The sequence below is a fragment of the Artemia sp. Qi Xiang Cuo genome, chromosome 19 (assembly GCF_049724085.1).
Source record: "Artemia sp. Qi Xiang Cuo chromosome 19, ASM4972408v1, whole genome shotgun sequence".
NCBI lineage: Eukaryota > Metazoa > Arthropoda > Branchiopoda > Anostraca > Artemiidae > Artemia > Artemia sp. Qi Xiang Cuo.
The window spans coordinates 41,504,566-41,524,122 of NC_142812.1; the positions used below are offsets into that span (position 1 = coordinate 41,504,566).

Genomic DNA, 19,557 nt, shown 5'->3' on the forward strand with positions numbered 1-19,557 from the left:
CAAACAAATTATCAGAATTAAAAATAGAAATTGCAGGAAAGAACCCAGACAGAGTAGCAGTGGTCGAAGCTAAGCCGAAACACTGTCGATATCTCCCAATTTTACCAGAGTTGGCCATCAACGGCTACAAAAGCCACACCTTGAACATAGATCAAGAAGAAGGTCGGGGAATTATTTGCTACGTCTTAGACAATTTATCCGTCCAAAAAGTATCATCAATAACAAATGGACAGGAAATTATTTGGCTTCAGATATCAAACACAAACCAAGCAACTCTAAATTTGACTGTAGTATATAGAAGTCCAAATAGCACAGCCGTGAATGACCAAGTACTCTTTAAAGATATTCACGCTATATGTCAAAGATTAACAGAACCAACTCTCATCATTAGAGATTCCAATTATCCTAACATAGGTTGGGACCTTCCACACCTCCTAGAGCATAGGGGGTCACCCTCACAGAGGGAATTTCTGAAGATAGTGAACGATAATTACCTAGAACAGCTTATTAAAAAACCAACAAGAATCCGAGGAAGCGACAAGCCAACACTACTAGACCTAGTCCTATGCAGTAATACGGAACTAATAAAAGAACTTACTATAGGTGCTCCCTTTGGAAAATCGGACCACGCTACAATTTACTTAGAGGTGATTATAAGTTGCGAAACTATGAGGAGTGTGTGTAGCTGTGTTGGCCTCAGGCGGCTTGGTGCTGTGGTGAGTTGTTAGTAGTTGTAGTAGTAGTAGAAACTATGAGAAAAACAGAAAGGTGGATGTATTCAAAAGGTGATTACAATACCATGCAAACGGAACTAAAAGTTTTCAACTGGACTGAAATACTAAATAACACAGATCTAGTAGATGGCATGTACAGAAAGTTTGCATCCGTAATCATAGACCTTCCAAAGAAGTATGTACCAATAGTCAAAATATTTAAACGACCGCCTCTAAGACGAGAGGTCCTTGACCTAATAAAAACCAAGCGGCAAGCCTGGGAGACGCTCAAGCAGATTGATACTGAAAGTAATCGTAGAAATTATCGCAGAATCGCCAACAAAGTCAGGAAAGTCACTAGACAAGAAGCAAGCGAAAAGAGAGGAAAGAGAGCAAAAAGAGAGGAAAATAGCCGAAAACTCAAAGATCAACCCCAAGGCGTTTTGGAACTTCGTTAACTCAAAAAGAAAAGAACAGCCGGTTATTCCCGATCTTAGAAACTCAGCAACAAATTTAACAATCAGATAAAGAAAGAAAAGCGAGCAAAAATGGGGTTTTTATAGGCCAAATGAAAATACTGAAAAAACAAAGCGAATATTTCGAGAGGACAAACGCCTTTCTTCTTCAGCGCGAAACGAAACGATGTATCCAAGGAAAGTGCCGAAGAGAAAAAAACAACAACAAAAAACAAACGCGGAAAGTCGATGTAAAAAGAACCAAAAACCAAAGAAAAAACCAAAAACTTAAAAGATAAATAAAATTGATTAAAAGAAAAAAATGATAAGAATTAAAACAAAATACTTAACAAACATAAAAGTAAGTTATTTCCCAATATCCGAAATTTGCACAAAATCCAAAAAAAAGAACTGTCATTGACGAATACTAGCGAACAACTGACAAAGACAAGGAAACAATTCATTCACTCAAAAAACAAACGAACCAGCAATTAAATAAGTTGGAGAACTATGTCATTTGATTTCGGATTTTAATTAATGTATTTCTTGCAGACACCCTTTGAGACCTAGGGGGTTGTTCACGGGTATGATTAGATGACTGGGAAAGTTGTTCAAGGTTTATTTCAGGGATTACTACAGTATCGGCTTCTCTTTTGAGAAAACCGAAATATGGCTCGTTTATTCTTAAATCACTGGAATCTCTGTTTAAATATATACCTAAATGTTGTTATTTATAAATTTAAACATCTTCTCTTTAGTGCTGGACAATACCTTTGTCATGCGAAATAAGACTAGCTTGATTAAACAAAATAGTATGGTCTGGTTTTTCAAAAATGTTCTCTGCAAGGGTAGAGTCAAAATTTTCTGTTTTTTTCCGCTTTTTAAGTGTGTTATTAATTGAACTAGAGTGCTGAGTTAATCTATCCGTTAGTCACTGATCAGTACTTCCGATATACCAAAGACCACACGAACAAGGAATTCTGTAGACACCGGAGTTTTCACCTATCGGGATAGGGTCTTTACCTTGATGAATTTGGGACCTGATAGTTTTTCTGGGTCTATAATAAGTGTAAATGTTATTTTTTCTTAGATTTTTGGAAATGTGGTCTGAAACCCCTTTAACGTATGGGAGACCAAGATAAAATGAATTTTCCCTTTGATTTGTGTTTTCTGTGGAACTATCTGATAATCTTTTAATGCGTTTTGCAATTACAGAATTTATTAAACTAATTGGATAACCATTCACAAATAAAATATCTCTAAGGTGGTTGAGCTCCAAATCCAAGAAACGTGTTGAACAAACTTTGAATGTTCTACCTACTAGAGAAGTGACAACTGTTCTTTTCACAACAGGATAATGACGAGAGGAATAACTAAAGTAACGGTCATTGTTGGTGGGATTTCTAATGACACTAAACTCGAAACGTGAATCATTTTGGTGCACCAGAACATTTAAGAAAGAAAGACGGCTCTCTATCTCTGATTCCTGAGTAAATTTCATTTTTCGATCCAAGGAGTTGAGCAAGTAAAGAAAAGAACCCAGAGACTCGTCACCATGCTCCCATAAATAAAAAATATCATCTTTAAAACGAACCCAAAATACAGGTTTATAAGAACTTTACAAAATAGCCCTTTCTTCAAGGTCTTCCATGAAGATATCAGCCTGTATGTGAGAAAGGGGGGCACTCATGGAGAGGCCATTCTGTCTATAATAAATGCCTCTATAATGGAAGCAAAAGAAGTTCTGTTACAAAGGGCTGTAAGCGAAAGAAGTGTCTTATTCGAAAGAGTAGATTTTTCTGATATAGATGGGTTAGAATTAAGTTTTTGCTCCAAAATCAGTTCGGCCTTTTGAGGATCACAATTGGTATGCATTGAATCTGCATCAAAACTGCCAATTCTTGCATTTGGTTTAACCGAAACTTTCTTTACCTTGGAAACGAAATCAGCGGAATTTTTAATATAGGATTTTTGAGCCTGAATTAGGGGGAGAAATACACCTGATTAAAATTTTCCTATTATTGTTGTAGGAGAATTAAAAGATAAAATGATGGCTTGAAGTGGATAACTGGGTTTATGAATTTTAGGAAGACCGTAAATGCGAGGGGACGTGCAGCTGCAATGGTAAAACCTTTTGAACAACTGATCTGTAATTTCAACTTTTCCTTTTAGATAAGAAAGCTTTTTTTGGACTTCCTGTACAAATTTTTCTGTTGGATCGGTAGCTAATTGTTCGTATGTGTTAGAATCATTTAAAATTTCTCTGACTTAAAACCCCATTTTTGCTCGTTTTTCTTTCTTTATGTGATGTCAGGCCAATGTGGTTTAAGAAATTATCTTTAACAATCAGTGACCCAATAGCTAAAGCCAACCTACTAAATCAGCAGTTTTCCACAGTTTTCACAACAGAGTGGGACAAAGATGAAAGTCAAGAGCAATGTCAGCCACTAGTCGCAGGCAAATTTGAAGAAATAGAACTGACAATACAAATGGTCTACTAAAAACTAAAAAATCTAAACCCTTACAAATCAGAAAGTCCAGATGGCCTACATCCTAGAGTACTCAAAGAGCTGGCACAAGAAATTGGAGCGCCATTGCACTGCATTTTTGTCAAGGCGCTACAAACAGGGAGCCTTCCTGATACATGGAAGCAAGCAACGGTGATACCCCTCTTCAAAAAAGGAAGCAAAACAGATCCAAGTAATTACAGACCTATCAGTTTAACCTGTATCACATGCAAAATACTAGAATCTTTACTCTGCGATAATATATTACAGTACCTACTCGAAAGAAGCCTCATTTCACCCTCACAGTTTGGATTTCTCAAGAAAAGATCAGCAGAAAGCCAGCTACTTGTCGCTACAAACACCTGGAGTAAATATATGGATAGTAGGATGCAGGTAGATATTTTATACTTAGATCTCAGAAAAGCCTTTGATAAAGTCTCACAAAGTTAACTTCTTCGAAAACTACAGTCTATCGGTGTTGGCGATACTATTCTTAAGTGGGTTCTCAACTTTCTGAAGGAAAGATCTCAGCGAGTGAGACTGGAGGGATATCTTAGCAGCAATGAGACAAAAGTCACAAGTGGAGTGGTTCAAGGTAGTGTTCTGGGGCCTTTACTATTCAATATTTACAAAAATGATCTCCCAAATAACATAGATTCAGAGATACTGCTTTATGTAGATGACACAAAAATCTTTCGCGCAATAACAAGCTTTGAAGATACAGAAATACTACAGCAACACTTAAACAAAATAGCAGAATGGATGAAAAAAAGGAGCATGGAAGTGAATACAGAAAAAAGTTGTCACGTTCGGCTAGGCCCAAAGCCCATTTCTCGGCACTACTGCTTTGAAGAACAACAGATACTTATAAAAGAAGAAGCGCGAGACTTGGGAGTGACAATAGACAGTGACATGAATTTCACCAATCACTACGAATCAATCATCTCTAAGTCATCACAAGTCTTGGGAATTATTCAAAGAAATTTCTCTCTTACTGACTCAACACTGTTTTCTCTACTCTTCAAATCGTTAGTGAGACCAATGATCAAATATGGTCATACAACAACCAGACCGTTTTTTCAAAAAGAAAGCAATGCAATAGAAAAAATCCAAAGGAGGGCTATTAAATTTGTTTCATCACCTAGAGACTTATCATATCAAGACCGTTTGAAAAAACTGTCGCTCCCAAGCCTCTCATACCGATTTTTGAGAGGAGATCTTATTGAAGCATACAAAATATGCAACAGATACTACAACAACATCCCTCCAGAAGAGATAATAACATTCAAGAATAATAACCTGAGAGGTCACGAGTTTAAGCTAACCGAAGAACGTCAGAAGAGATGTTGGTAAATGGGCATTCAGCAACCGCATTGTCTCCGAGTGGAACGCACTACCATCAGACACTGTCAACTCAGATTCAGTCAATACATTTAAGAACAAGATTGCCAATCATTATAGTGATAAAGCATTTGATTATTTAAATTTTTGTAGATAGAGGCGCAAGCCTGTTTTCGCAATATATTATTATTATTATTATAGGTTTCTACTAATATGGAGTCACACGACTCCCAAAAACATGCACTCAAACACCACAGTAGAAACCTACTCTTCGAAAACTATACCTGAATGGGATCCCACAAAGGAGCCTATTCTAGGAGCCATCGACATGAGTAAACTAGGTCAGCATTCCCCGTTACAAGAAAGGACAAAGAAAGTAGGAACAAAGTGAAATAGTTCTTTGTTTTAAATGGATTATTCTTTGTACACTATTCAGGTTGAAATTAAACGCTGAACTACCAATTTTTTAGTCTTAAGATTGTTTTAAGCTTTCAGTAATATAGCACATCAAAAAATGTAACTTTCTTAATATAATAGCTTAATAGCTATAATATATAATTATCAGTTATTAATGTTGTTTTAGAACAAACTTATCTTGTCTTGTGTTTTTTTTTAAACAAAAATATCAGTTTTGTGTTCACTTTCCCGTTGAAAACTCAAAAGCCGCTCTAATCCTTTCATCCTACGACATGAAACGACAAAATAAGTTTAAAAGGTTTTAACTTTAATGAATAAAAATTATTAAAATTTTAAGGAATACATATCAGTATACTAAACTAAAAGACAATCCACAGCCATTTTTTTTTCAGTAAAGTGCAAATTATGTTCTGGTCTTGAGAAGGTATGGAGGTTTTCAAAAACATAATTTTCAGACCTTTAAACCACGCCGAACAAAATGATTATCTCAAAATTTTGACTAGATGTGTTTTGGGAATTGATGGGCGTGGGGGGGGGGCTTGTTGTCCTCCAATTGCTTTTGACTAATAAAAAAGACATTATCCCTTTGAATGTCCAATCAAATGAGCCTTTTTTGACAACAAATGGCCATCTCAAAATTTCTATCAGATGTATTTCGGGAAAATACGAGGTGTAGGGGACATCCATCCTTTGATCACTCTAAATCTTAAAAAGGAAACTAGAACTTCTGATTAACAATTCCATGAGCCGCCTTGATCATAAATCAAATGAATCCCATCCGAAGTTTATATGATCACCTTTTCTAGGGCGGGGGGGGGATGTCATCCTCAGAGACATAATTTCTGGACCCTGCAATTACGCTGAACAAAATGGCTATCTCAAAATTTTAATTAAATGTGTTTGGGGAAATGGGGGGGGTGGGCGGAGGGATTAGTTGCCCTCACTTTTGAATATTAAAAATGGCACTAGCCATTTCAATTCCCAATCGAATGAGCTGTTTTCGAAGTTTCTACGACAACAAATGGTCATCTCAAAATTTCTATCAGGTGCATTATGGGAAAATACGAGGTGTGGGGGGGTATACACCCTCCGATGACTGGATTTTAGAAAGAGCACTAGAACGTCTGATTACCATACAAATGAGCCCCCTCCGAAGTGTATTCGATCACTCTTTCTATATATACCTTATTTGCCCCCAAGGAATAAATTACAACCCTTGCCCTGAGGGGCCTGGGGAGTTGTCATCCTCAAAGACGTTTCCAATTGAATGAGGTCGAAGTTTGTATGACAACAAATGGCCATCTCAAAATTTCTATCAGATGTATTTTGGGAAAATACAAGGTATGGGGGGCGGTATCCACCCTCGGATCACTCTGAATCTTAAAACCAGCAAGATATTTCTGATTACTATTCCAATGAGTCCCCTCCGAAGTTTATATTATAACTCTTTCTATATATACCTTATATGCCCCCAGGGCATAACTTACAACCCTTGCCCTGAGGGCTCTGGGGGGTTGTCATCCTCAAAGACATAATTTTGGACCTTTCAAATGCGTTGAACAAAATGGCTATCTAAAAATTTCTATTGGATGTGTTTGGGGAAATGTTGGGCTTGGAAGGGGTGTTAGTTACCCCACAGTCGCTTTCGACCATTAAAAAGGGCAATTTCCAATCGAATGAGCCATTTTTGAAGTTTCTACGACAACTTCTTCGATACGAAATGTCCTGGTCTAAAACCAAAAAAAAAAAAAAAATACATTGTGCCCACATCGCTCTTTACATAGGCAGCGCTATTGCGCTGCCCATGATTATAAACCCTCATACCCATATTCTGATTTCAACAGGGTGTAACCTGTCCAACTTTCTACTAAAATTCCTCTATCAAGTCTGTTTTCTAAATTGGCTGGTCGTAAAATTTGATTCCCTTGTTCCAAGGGTGTAGGTGCCACGTAGCATAGGTTGAAGGGGTCGGTGGATGTCCCCGATACGTTTTATCCCCTAAAATGACACTAGATATCAGCTCTCTTTCTCTCTCTCTCTCTCTCTATCTTTCTTTCTATCTCTCTCTCTTTTTCTCTCTCTCTCTCTCTCTCTCTCTCTATCTTTCTCTCTCTCTCTCTCTCTCTCTCTCTCTCTCTCTCTCTCTCTCTCTCTCTCTCTCTCTCTCCTCTCTCCTCTCTCTCTCTCTCTCTCTTCGTTTCTTCGTTTTAACATGAGCTGCACGCCATGACTGTTTATCTTAACTCCCTTATTCATTTTCTAGACTCTAAAGCATCCAAAGATCGTGGAAATAATTGGAATAATCGAATCACCAGAATTTTTGCTAGTAATGGAATACGTTCCTTTTGATTCCTTGCTGAAATATTTGAGATTAGAGGGAGAGAAAATTACCAACGATCAGCTTTTGAGATATGCAGCTGACATTGCTGAGGTAAAGTATCAATTAACAGTATGGTAATTAACTATTCTACCAATAATGCTACCAATAAACACTGAGGGTGTCCAGTGTTTGACGCCCAGTTTCTATATACTTGGAATGCATGTGCTGCGTAAAGTGAAGTCCACATCAAAGTAACATGATGGACAATAAATTATGTAAATCTTATGTTATATTGTAAATACTTGTATGAGTTTTAAAATTGTTTTTTAGGGGGGGGGGGGCTCTTCCAACTTCCTTGAAATGTATTGACACTAAATCACTACAATATCTTTGATTAGTTTTTTTCAGACTCTATTGAAAACACCAAAAGTTTTATTCATGTCTCTCTGTGAGTTATCTCTGCTCTTTTAGTTCTTCTGGACAGTTTAATATTTTGCTTGCAATCAGTGCTTGGTTAGAAACGCCACAATGCCTTATAGGATGTGGAATTGTTTCAAAATACAATTTTATCAGGAAAAAACTCGTATCTCTAGGACGGTTTTACATAATTCTATTCAAATCAATTTGGTAATCTGTAATAATCATTTTCTCAACATGTGTCCTTAGTCTTTCTCACTGCTCCTTTGGGGCAGATTTACACAGAAAGTATGTGAAGTACCGAACAACATATACAATACCGATGTATGTGCCTGGTTTTGTACGTGCCTTTTTCGATTCGGATTAATTCAGAGACGCATTACTTTTTTTCTAAACTCCTGGAATAAGATATGTGTATTTCTGTCGTGACATTCTTACTGCCAAGTGGTTTGATGTATTAAAAACGAATTAATTGATTTCAAACACGCGCTCTCAGTTGTCAGTAATGAAACAATAATGTCTGTTTTTCTTTTTTTGTAAACTTCTATCTTTTATTTATTTGTTTTTGCAGGGGATGGAATACTTGGCCGAGAAAAAAATAGTTCATCGTGATCTCGCAGCTCGCAATATACTAGTCGTCAATGAGACATCTGTAAAGATTTCTGATTTTGGTCTGGCCCAGAAGGTGGGTGAAACTGGGTTTTATGCTTTCAAAACTCTACGAGATCTCCCCTTAGCCTGGTAAGTTCAACTTGTTCAATGATTTCTTGTTTTGTTTTTTATCATCGTTCCACATTGTCCATTTTCATAAAAAATGGTGTGATTCTGGATAATATCCTTGTAACGAACTTGATTAAAATTGTATATCATGAAGAAGCGAGATTTAACAGAGACAGTGGCGTTAACTCGCCAGAATTACGGAGGGAGTGGGGCAAAATATGTCTTTCAGTATCTAGGGGAGAAGGGGGAAAATCCTTCGTTTTTTTCGGTTCCTTCAATGAAAATATAAAAAAGGGATTTTCAATGAAAATACCCCGAAAAAAGTGCTTTGCGAAACCTAAGGGAGGGGCGAAAATTGGATACACGCCCTCCCTCAATTTATGACATTAGAAAGGAAATCTACCCATCTTCGTATAATATCCTAGCATGCCAATCTTAGTGTAATAATAAAGTGATAATAACTGTAATAATAAAGTATAATAATAATAATTTTTTTCAATTGGATTAATTCACGATAAAATGGCTCCTATATTCCATGCAACTATACATGTTCTTTCTTCGTAACGATTTGCATAATAGGCAACAATAAACATATATCATGATTATCAATATTTTATAAATTTCTTCGATCATCAAGGTTCTCAAATTATAATTATCTAAGGCTTAAATTTCAGGTATGCTCCGGAATCCATTGGACATTATAAATTTTCAAGTCAATCCGATGTTTGGTCCTATGGAGTGACAATGTTTGAAATGTTTAGTAGAGGAGATGAGCCTCAGTTGGCGGAAAATGACCAGTTGCTCAAAGTCCTTGAAAGCGGGAGGAGGCTTCCATGTCCACCTTCTTGCCCTCAGGTACCTTTTTTGTTATGGATTAAGTACCCTATTTGGTCGCCAGCTGTTATTTAAATTTAGCTGGATTTACTAAGATAGAACAAATATGAAGACTATTATAGACAAGCTATGTTTGATCTGAAAAAAACATTTCACATGTGTACAAGGGGGGGGGGGGGGTAGAATCAGAGTTGGTGCCTATAGCTGACCCCCTTCAAAGGTTGAACATTTTTAATATTTTTCTCACAACGGCCCTGAAACGTGTGTAGACAGAAAGAGGCTGAGGTATCGGCCCCAAAGGAACCTATGGCATTCTGTAGTGATACGCATACATTATTAGCTTTAAAGAATATGAGTTTTGAGCAATTACTAGTTCTGTTTTAATGTTGCTAAGCAACTACGAAATTGTATTAGTATATCTTTCCACCATTTAAGTTGGAAATAGTCTGCCGACTGTTAAAACACCAGAAGAATGAACGGCTCATTGAAGTCAAGAGCAATCCGTGGTACTGCTTGGGGTAGCTTTAAATCATTAGTTTAATCTGTTACTTTCAATTGGCGGAGTAAATTGGTGAAGAAAAACTTGGTGGATGTTCAATAGTGACCAATTAAACTGAATAGGCTGAATACAAACTGAATACAAACCCTCTAAGCATTATAATCCAAAGAAGCTCCCAATGTTTGGTCGCCCAATATTTCACTTGCGGTTGCCAATCAGAGACAGCGCAAAAGCGCTGCCTAAGAAAAAAGCGATGTGGGCACAATATTTTTTTTCTTTTTTTTTGGTTTGTTTTAGACCAGGGTACTTTGTACCGAAGGAGTTGTCGTAGAAACTTCGAAAAGGGCTCATTTGATTGGAAATTAAAAGGGCTAGTGCCCTTTTTAATAGTCGAAAGTGATTGGAGAGCAACTAACTCCCACCGTTACCCCTAACACATCCAATCAAAATTTTGAGATAGCCATTTTGTTCAACATAGTCGAAAGGTCCAAAAATTATGTCTTTGAGGATGACAACCCCCCACAGCCGCCAGGGCAAGGATTTTAAGTTATGCCCTGGGGTTATATAAAGTTTATATAGAAAGGGTGGTTGTAAATAGTTTGGAGGTGGCTGAGTAAACCGGTACTCGGAAGTTTTAGAGCTTTTTTTAAGATTCAAAATGATCGGAGGGTGGAAACCTCCCCCCCTCCCCCTGCGCCTCATATTTTCCAGGAATGCATCTGATAGTAATTTTGAGATGGCCACTTGTTGTCGTAGAAACTTCGAAAATGGCTAGTGCCCTTTTTAATAGTGAAAAGTGATTGGAAGGCAACTAACACCCCTTCCACGCCCACCATTTCCCCGAGCAGAAATTAACATAAGTTGGGCTCAAAACCCCTATGCCTTCCCAAGGCCAGAACATAATTTGCAATTTACTGAAAAAAATATAAATGAATGTGAATTGTCAGTTTAATATACATATACTGATATTTAGTAATCAAAATCTTAATATTATTTGATTTATTAAAGTTATAAAAGTAAAAACATTTATATTTTTTCAGTAAAGTGCAAATTATGTTCTGGCCTTCAGAAGGCATAGGGGTTTTGATCCCAACTTATGTTAATTTCTGCTCTTTTTGAGTTTGACTCGGTTATTTATTGTAATTTCTGTTCGTTTTTAGTTTCATTTATTTGTCGATGCTGATTTGTGGTAGTTTCACGCTTGGTAGATTATTTGATTTTATGTTTGCTCATTTTTTGTTTAATGGAGTTCTTTACTTTTCTTTGAAAAACTTATTTTGTGGAAAAAGTTTTTTTAATTAGTGTCAATATAAAACGAACAGAAATTAATTAAAAAAAACATTTTCCATAGAATAAAGTTTCAAAAAAAAGTAAACAGCTCCATTAAACCAAAAATGAACAAAAGTAGAATCAAATAATCTACCAAGCATAGAGCTTCCACAAATCAGTATCAATAAATACATGATACCCAAACGAACAGAAATTAAAATAATTAACAGATTCAAACTCAAAACGAGCAGAAATTATTATAAGTAGGGTTCAAAACCCCTATGCTTTCTAAAAGCCAGAATATAATTAGTACTTTACTGAAAAAAATTCAAATGAATGTGCATGGTCAGTTTAATATACATATTCTAATATCTGTTTCTTTAAAATGTTAATTAATTTTTGATTTCTTAAAGTTATAAAATTGAAAATTTAAAAGAACATTTTCAGTAAAGTACAAATTATATTCTGGCTTTCAGAAGCATAGGGGTTTACAACCTTATTCATATTGGAGCCCTATTACCAATTACCACGAATCAGTACCAATAAATAAATGAAACACAAAACAAATAGAAATATACAATGAATAGCCGAGTGAAACTCAAAACGAGCAAAAATTGACAATGAGTAGGGCTGATCACCCCCATGCTTTCTGAAGACCAGAACATAATTTGCGCTTTACTGAAAAAGCTTAGATTGTCAGTTTGATTGACATTTACTGATATTTATTCCTTAAAGTTTTAATAATTTTTGATTTATTAAATTAAAAAAAGTGAAAACATTTAAAAGATATTTTGTTTTCAGTAAAGCGCAAAATATGTTTCAGTCTGGAGAAGGCATGGGGGTTATCAACCCTACTCATGTTAATTTTTGCTCGTTTTGAGTTTGATTCGACTATTTATAGTAATTTATTTTCGTTTTGTGCTTCGTTTAGTTATTGATACTGATTTGTGGTGGTTTTACGCTCCGAAGATTATTTGACTTTATTCTGATCATTCTTGGTTTAATGGAGCTCTTTACTTTTCTTTGAAAAACTTGCTTTGTGGAAAAGTTTTAAATCAATTTCTGTTCGTTTTTATTGACATAGTCTTTTTCACAGAAAAAAAAAATATTTTATATCTTTTCGGTGTTTTCCATAAGATTCCATAGTTTGGCTTGCTATTTGTATGTTGGAGAAACTTTCTCACCAATTTTTAATCCTGACACAAGCAATATTTTTTAATTTAATTTTACGGCTTCTGAAATTGACCTGAAAAATAAAACTTAATATCATCCCCAAAAGATTCTATTTATGCTCTTTGACAACTTGGATACACTTACACTCTTTCTTATTTTAAATTGTAAGAGCAAAAGTATTGATAGTAATGACCCCCAAAACATTTAATTTAATACCGCCAGTCGTTTTCGATATATTGCTGAGGTGGCTTTTAGACAGACATAAACACAATGCCTTTTGATTTATTTTAAAGCATCATTTAGTTTTAAAGTATAATAGGTCAATTGCACAGCCTGATTGTAGGGGGTTGATATCCCTAATATCTCTAAAGATATATTTGCTGGACTGTTCTACTATGCTGAACAAAATGGTTGTCTCAAAATTTTGACTGGATACATTTGGAAAATGAATGGGCTTGAGATAAGGGTTGCTTGCCTTCCAATCTCTTTTCACTCCTAAAAAGGGCACCAGAACTTTTAATTTTGAATCGAATAAGCTCCCTTAAAAGTTTAAATCATATTTCTACCTATTACAGAGTGGTGCTGCCTATCATATTGATTACATGCCCTTTTGAAAACCTGCATACATACAGTTTTTCCATTAACTTAACCTTTTGACAATCCGTATACACATAACATGTTTTGATTTAGTTCAACAATCCTCTCAACATTATCTGAAAGGCTCACCTGAATGCCCTCTGTCTTATTGGAAAGTAAAGTTCAAATCTGCATACCTTTCTCAATAACATATACTGTGTGCAAACAATGAACGGATTGTCTAACCTACAGCGCTTGTCCTGAGGACTGTGGGGAGGTTGACATCCTCAAAGACATAGTTACTGGACCTTTCAACAAAGCTGAACAAAATAGCTCTCTTAAAATTTCGAAGGGTTATGTTTAGGGGAATGACTGGCTTGGGGGGTGGGAGAGGGAGGTGGGGCTGATTGCCCTCCATTCACTTTAAGATCTTAAAAAGAGTGCTAAAACTTTCAACTTCCAATCAAATGGGCTCCTTTCGATCCAAAGTTTATACGACTATCCGTTCCATAAAAAGCTTATATGCCCCGGACATTTAACATGGAAGAGATAGCCGGGATTGTTTCTCCTCCGTTCCCCCTTAAGGTTTTTATTGAATGGAAGGTTGTTTAACTTTAGAAGAGGCTCATTTGGTTGAAAATTGAAAGTTCTAGTTCTTTTTAAGCGTCAAAAGTGATAGATGGCATTTAAACTCTCTCCCTCTCCTACAACCCCTCCTTTCACCAAACGCATATGATTGAAATTATGAGATAGCGATTTTTTTTCAATATAGTCCATAGAACATATAATAATGTCTCTAGGGATGACACAACCCCCAGCACCCTGGAGATAGGGTTGTAAATCATTCTGTGAGTGCATATAAGCTTTTTATTGAATGAGTGGTCGTATAAACATCAGATGGGGCTTATTCGAATTGAAATTGGAAGTTATAGTGCCCTGTTTAAGAGTCAAAGTGATTTAAGATCAAACAGCCCTCCCCTCCACGCTCATCATTTACCTTAACAACTCCAATCAAATTCTGGAGATAACAATTTTGATCATCGTAGTTGAAGGTTTCGGAGATTATATTTTTGAGGAAGACAACCCCCCCCCCCGTACAGCTCTCAAGGAAAAAGTTGTAAGTTATGCCCTTGGGGTATATAAGGTTCTTATAAAAAGGGTGGTCGTATATGCTTTGGAGGGGAATCATTGGATTGGTAATCATTAGTTCTAGTGCCCTTCTCAAGAATCAAAGTAATCAAAGCGCAGCTACCTCCCCCCCCCACACACACACAAACAGGTCGTGTTTGTTGCCTATGATGTATCCAGTCGATGTTTTGAGACAGTCCTTTTATTCAAAATAGTCCAAATATCATATAACAAGGCTTCTGAGGTTGATACAAACCACCAGCCCCTGAGGGCGAGGGTTGTAAGTTAAGCCCCAAGGGTATTTAAGGTTCTTATGGAAGGGATCTTTGTATAAGCTTTAGAGGTGGCTCATTTGGTTGAAATTGGAAGTTCTAGTTCCCTTTTAAGAGTCATTAGTGATCGAGGTCGAGTAGCACCCCACCCAAAAACCCCTCACCAAATGCATACTTTTCACCACATGCATATGATTGCAATTTAGCAATGGCAGTTCTGTTTAAAATAGTCCAAAGAACATATAACAATGCTTCCAGGGTTGGCAGACCCCCCCCCCTCCCCACACCATTGAAAGGGTGCTCGTATTCAATTCAGATAGGTCTCATTTGATTTTAAATCGGAAGTTATAGTATCCTTAGTCAAAGTGATTTGATAAATCCCCCCCCCCCACGCCAATCATTTCCCATAGCAAATATCCAAACAAAGTTTTGAGACATCAATTTTTTCAGCATTGATGAATGGTTCAGTAATTATGCGTAGCAATAGTTGTAGTAGCAGTAGTAGCATTAGAAGCAGTACGCAAATACCACCTTTTTTTCAACATTCCCTTCCACACACGATGAATGTTTTAACTTAATACCCTCAACCGGTTCTCAAGAATTACTGATATGTCCTCTTGACAACCTATATGGGCATAGTGTGTTTCGATTTCTTTCAATACAGTTACAACATTGCCCAAAAGTTTCGCCTTAATACCCTTAGGTTTAATAGTTGTAGTAGTAGCACCATTAAATATAGTAGCAGCAGTAGGAGTTCAGTTAATAGTAACAATAGTAGCAGTAGTTGTAGGAGAAGAAGCATTAGTATTGTGATGCAAATAGTGTCTTTTGGTTAGTTCAACATCCCCCACAACAAGCGTTGCAAGTTTTAATTTCACACAAAAAACTGTTCCTAAGATATTGCTGTTATGCCCTTTTTGACAACCTGCATACAGATGGCAGGCTGTCATCCGTACAACAGATATATTCTCTGAAAATTTCACCTTCATACTTTTATAGGTTGTGGATTTTGAGCTAGCCAGAAGATACTGTGTGTATGCTGTGGATTTTGAGCTAGCCAGAAGATGCTGTGTGTATTCATTTAATGCGGCTTCTATGGTTACTGTAACTAACGACACTAATGGCATTAGGCTAAAACTTTTAGGGAACGTTTAAGAGGAATTTCAATTAAACGAAAAACCTATATGCATACAGGTATTAAAAGGACATATAAGGACATAGGCAGCGACGCTCTATCATAATTAGTAATATCTGTATATTTTAAAGGAGCGAATTTGATTGAAAAATTAAAAGTTCTAGTGCCCTCTTTAAGAGTCAAAAGTGATTGAAGGGCAATCAGCCCTCCTCTTTAGCTCATAATTTTCCAGACACATCCAATCAAAATTTTAAGACAGCCATTTTTTTCAGCATAGCTGAATGATCTAGTAACTACGTCTCTAGGGTCATTGGGTAGGTCAATCCCCCACAGTTATGTATTTTGACCATTATGATTGAACACGAAATTCTGCTTCAAGATTAAATCAAAATGGGCTTCTTGTATTCTGTTTGCTAAAAAGATATCTCCGAAATACATCAAGAACAGCTGATGGTATTAACCTCCAATTCTCAGGGCTACTTCTATCTCTAAGTTCGCTCCTAAGGTTTTACTGATTCAAAAGAGTGTAATTGTATCCAGGCTGTGAAAGAGCATAAATATTATTTTGGGGGGAATGGTATTAACTTTTTTTTATCAGGTTAACTAGAGCATGTATATGACTAAATTAAACACTACTATTTGTGTCATGATTTTCAAAAGAGTTTATGCTGTTAAAAATCGCTGAAAAAGTTTCTCCAGCATATAAATAGCAGGCCAAACTATAAATTCTTAAAGGAAAACCAGAAAGATTCAAACAATTATTTTCGTTTTTCCTGGAAAAAAACTATCATAGGCAGCGCGCTAGCGCTGCCTAAGTAAAGAACAATGTGGATACAATGTGTTTTTTTTTCTCCATACCCGGGCAGTTCGTATCGAAGTAGTCGTCGTAGAAACTTCGAAAAGGGCTCATTCGATTGCAAATTGGAGCGGCTAGTGCCCTTTTAAATAGTCGAAAGTGATTGGAGGGCAACTAACCCCTCCCCCAACGCCCATCATTCCCCCAAACACCCAAACACATCCAATCAAAATTTTGAGATAGCCATTTTGTTTAGCGTAGTTGATATCCAGATAGAAAATATCTTTTTGAGGAGGACACTCCCCCACAACCCTCCGGGCAAGGGTTTTAAGTTATGCCCTGGGGCATATAAGGTTTTTATAGAAGACGTCGTCGTAGAAACTTCAAAAAAACTAATTCGATTGGAAATTCAAAGGGCTAGTGCCCTTTTTAATAGTCGAAAGTGAATGAAGGGCAACTAGCCCCCCCCCCCACGCCCATCATTCCCCTAAACACATCCAATCAAAATTTTGGGATAACCATTTCCCTTAGCGTAGTTGAATTCAAAATGTGTTATACATTTTTGTGGAGGACACTCCCCCATAACCTCTGGGGCAAGGGTTTTAAGTTAAGCCCAGGTAGCAAGAAGGCATTGTCGTAGAAACTTAAAAAAGGCTCATTCGATTGGAAATTCAAATGGCTAGTGCCCGTTTTAATAGTCGAAAGTGATTGGAGGACAACTAGCCCCCCCCCCTCCGCGCCCATCATTCCCCCAAACACCTCCAATCAAAATTTTGAGATAGCCATTTTGTCCAACGTAGTTGATTTCAACATAGAAAGTATGTTTTTGAGGAGGACACATCCCCATAACCCTCAGGGCCAGGGTTTTAAGATATGCCCTGGGGGCATATAAGGTTTTTAAAGAAGGCGTTGTCGTAGAAACTTCTAAAAAGGCTCTTTCGACTGGAAATTCAAAGGGATACTGCCCTTTTTAAGTCAAAAGTGATTGGAGGGCAACAAGCTCCCCCCCCACGCTCATCGTTCCCCCAAACACATCCAATCAAAATTTTGAGATAGCCATTTTGTTCAGCGTAGTTGATTTCCAGATAAAAAATAATTTTTTGAGGAGGACACTCCCCCACAACCCTCGGGGCAAGGCTTTTAAGCCATACCATGGGGGCATATGAGGTTTTTATAGAAAGATTTTTCGTAGAAACTACAAAAAAGGCTCCTTCGATTGAAAAATCAAAGGGCTAGTGCCCTTCATAATAGTCGGAAGTGACTCGACAGTAACTAGCCCCCTCTCACCTTTTCCCCAAACACATCCAATAAAAATTTTGAGATAGCCATTTTGTTCAACGTAGTTTAAAATTCTGGAAATTAGGTCTTTGAGGATGACAGCCCCCTCACAGCCCTTAGGACAAGGATTGAAAATTATGCCCTGGGGGCATATAAAGTTTTTTTTATAGAAAGCGTTGTAGTAGAAACTTCAAAAAGGGCTCTTTCGATTGGAAATTGAAAGGGTTTTTGCCCTTTTTAATAGTGGAAAGTAATTAGAAGGCAACTAACACCCCTTCCACGCCCACCATTTCCCCAAACACATCCAATCAAATTTTGAAATAGCCATTTTGTTCCACGCAGTTAAAGTTCAGGAAATTATACCTTTAAGCAGGACACTCCGCCCACAGTCTTCAGAGCAAGGGTTATAAGTTATGCCCTAGGGACATATAAGTTTTTATTGAAATATTTGTCATAGAAACTTGAAAAAGGGCTCATTCGATTGGAAATTCAAAGGTCTAGTGCCCCTTTTAATAGTCGAAAGTGATTAGAGGGCAACTAGCCCCCCTCTCTCGACTATCTTTTCCTCAAACATATCCCATCAAAATTTTTGGATAGCCATTTTGTTCAGTGTTGTGGATTTCCTGATAGAAATTATGGTTTTGAGGAGGACACTCCACCAAATCCTCGGGGAAAGGTTGTAAGTTATGCCCTGGGGGCATATAAGGTTTTTACTGAACGCGTCGTCGTAGTAAAACCTTACGACGCGTTCAGTAAAAACCTTATATGCCCCCAGGGCATAACTTACAACCCTTTCCCCGAGGGTTGTGGGGGAGTGTCCTCCTCAAAACCATAATTTCTATCAGGAAATCCACAACACTGAACAAAATGGCTATCCAAAAATTTTGATGGGATATGTTTGAGGAAAAGATGGGCGAGAGAGGGGGGCTAGTTGCCCTTTAATCACTTTCGACTATTAAACAGGGCACTAGACCTTTGAATTTCCAACCAAATGATCCCTTTTTCAAGTTTCTATGATAAAGATTTCAATAAAAATTTATAAGCACCCATGGCATAAGTTATAACCCTTGCTCTGAATACTGTGAGGGGAGTGTCCTGCTCAAAGGTATAATTTCCTGAACTTTAACTGCGTGGACCAAAATGGCTATTTCAAAATTTTGATTGGATGTGTTTGGGGAAATGGTGGGCGTGGAAGGGTGTTAGTTGCCTTCTAATTACTTTCAACTATTAAAAAGGGCACTAGCCCTTTCAATTTCCAATCGAATGAGCCCTTTTTTAAGTTTATACGACATCACTTTCTATATAAAAAAAAAAACATTATATGCCCTCAGGGCATAACTTACAATTCTAGCCCTGAGGGCTGTGAGGGGATTTCTATCCTCAAAGAACTAATTTCCAGAATTTTAAACTACGTTGAACAAAATGGCTATACCAAAATTTTGATTGGATGTGTTTGGGGAAAAGGTGAGAGGGGCTAGTTACCGTCCAATCCCTTTCAACTATGATACAGGGCACTAGCCCTTTGGATTTCGAATCGAATGAGACTTTTTTGAAGTTTCTATGACACTGCCTTCTATAAAAACCTCATATGCCCCCAGGGCATAACTTAAAACCCTTGGCCCGAGGGTTGTAGAGGAGTGTCCTCCTCAAAAAATTATTTTTTATCTGGATATCAACTACGCTGAACAAAATGGCTATCTTAAAATT

General features: G+C 37.1%; 1 protein-coding gene across 1 annotated transcript in view; it reads left to right on the plus strand.

Annotated features, from left to right (window-relative positions):
• Positions 1–19,557, plus strand: part of LOC148940849 (tyrosine-protein kinase hopscotch-like) — a 106,371-nt gene that overhangs the window by 52,674 nt on the left and 34,140 nt on the right. The window contains exons 11-13 of the mRNA XM_089105090.1: positions 7,697–7,864; positions 8,742–8,911; positions 9,565–9,745. Coding sequence (XP_088961216.1) covers positions 7,697–7,864; positions 8,742–8,911; positions 9,565–9,745 — 519 coding nt within the window. The remainder of the gene's footprint in view (positions 1–7,696; positions 7,865–8,741; positions 8,912–9,564; positions 9,746–19,557) is intronic.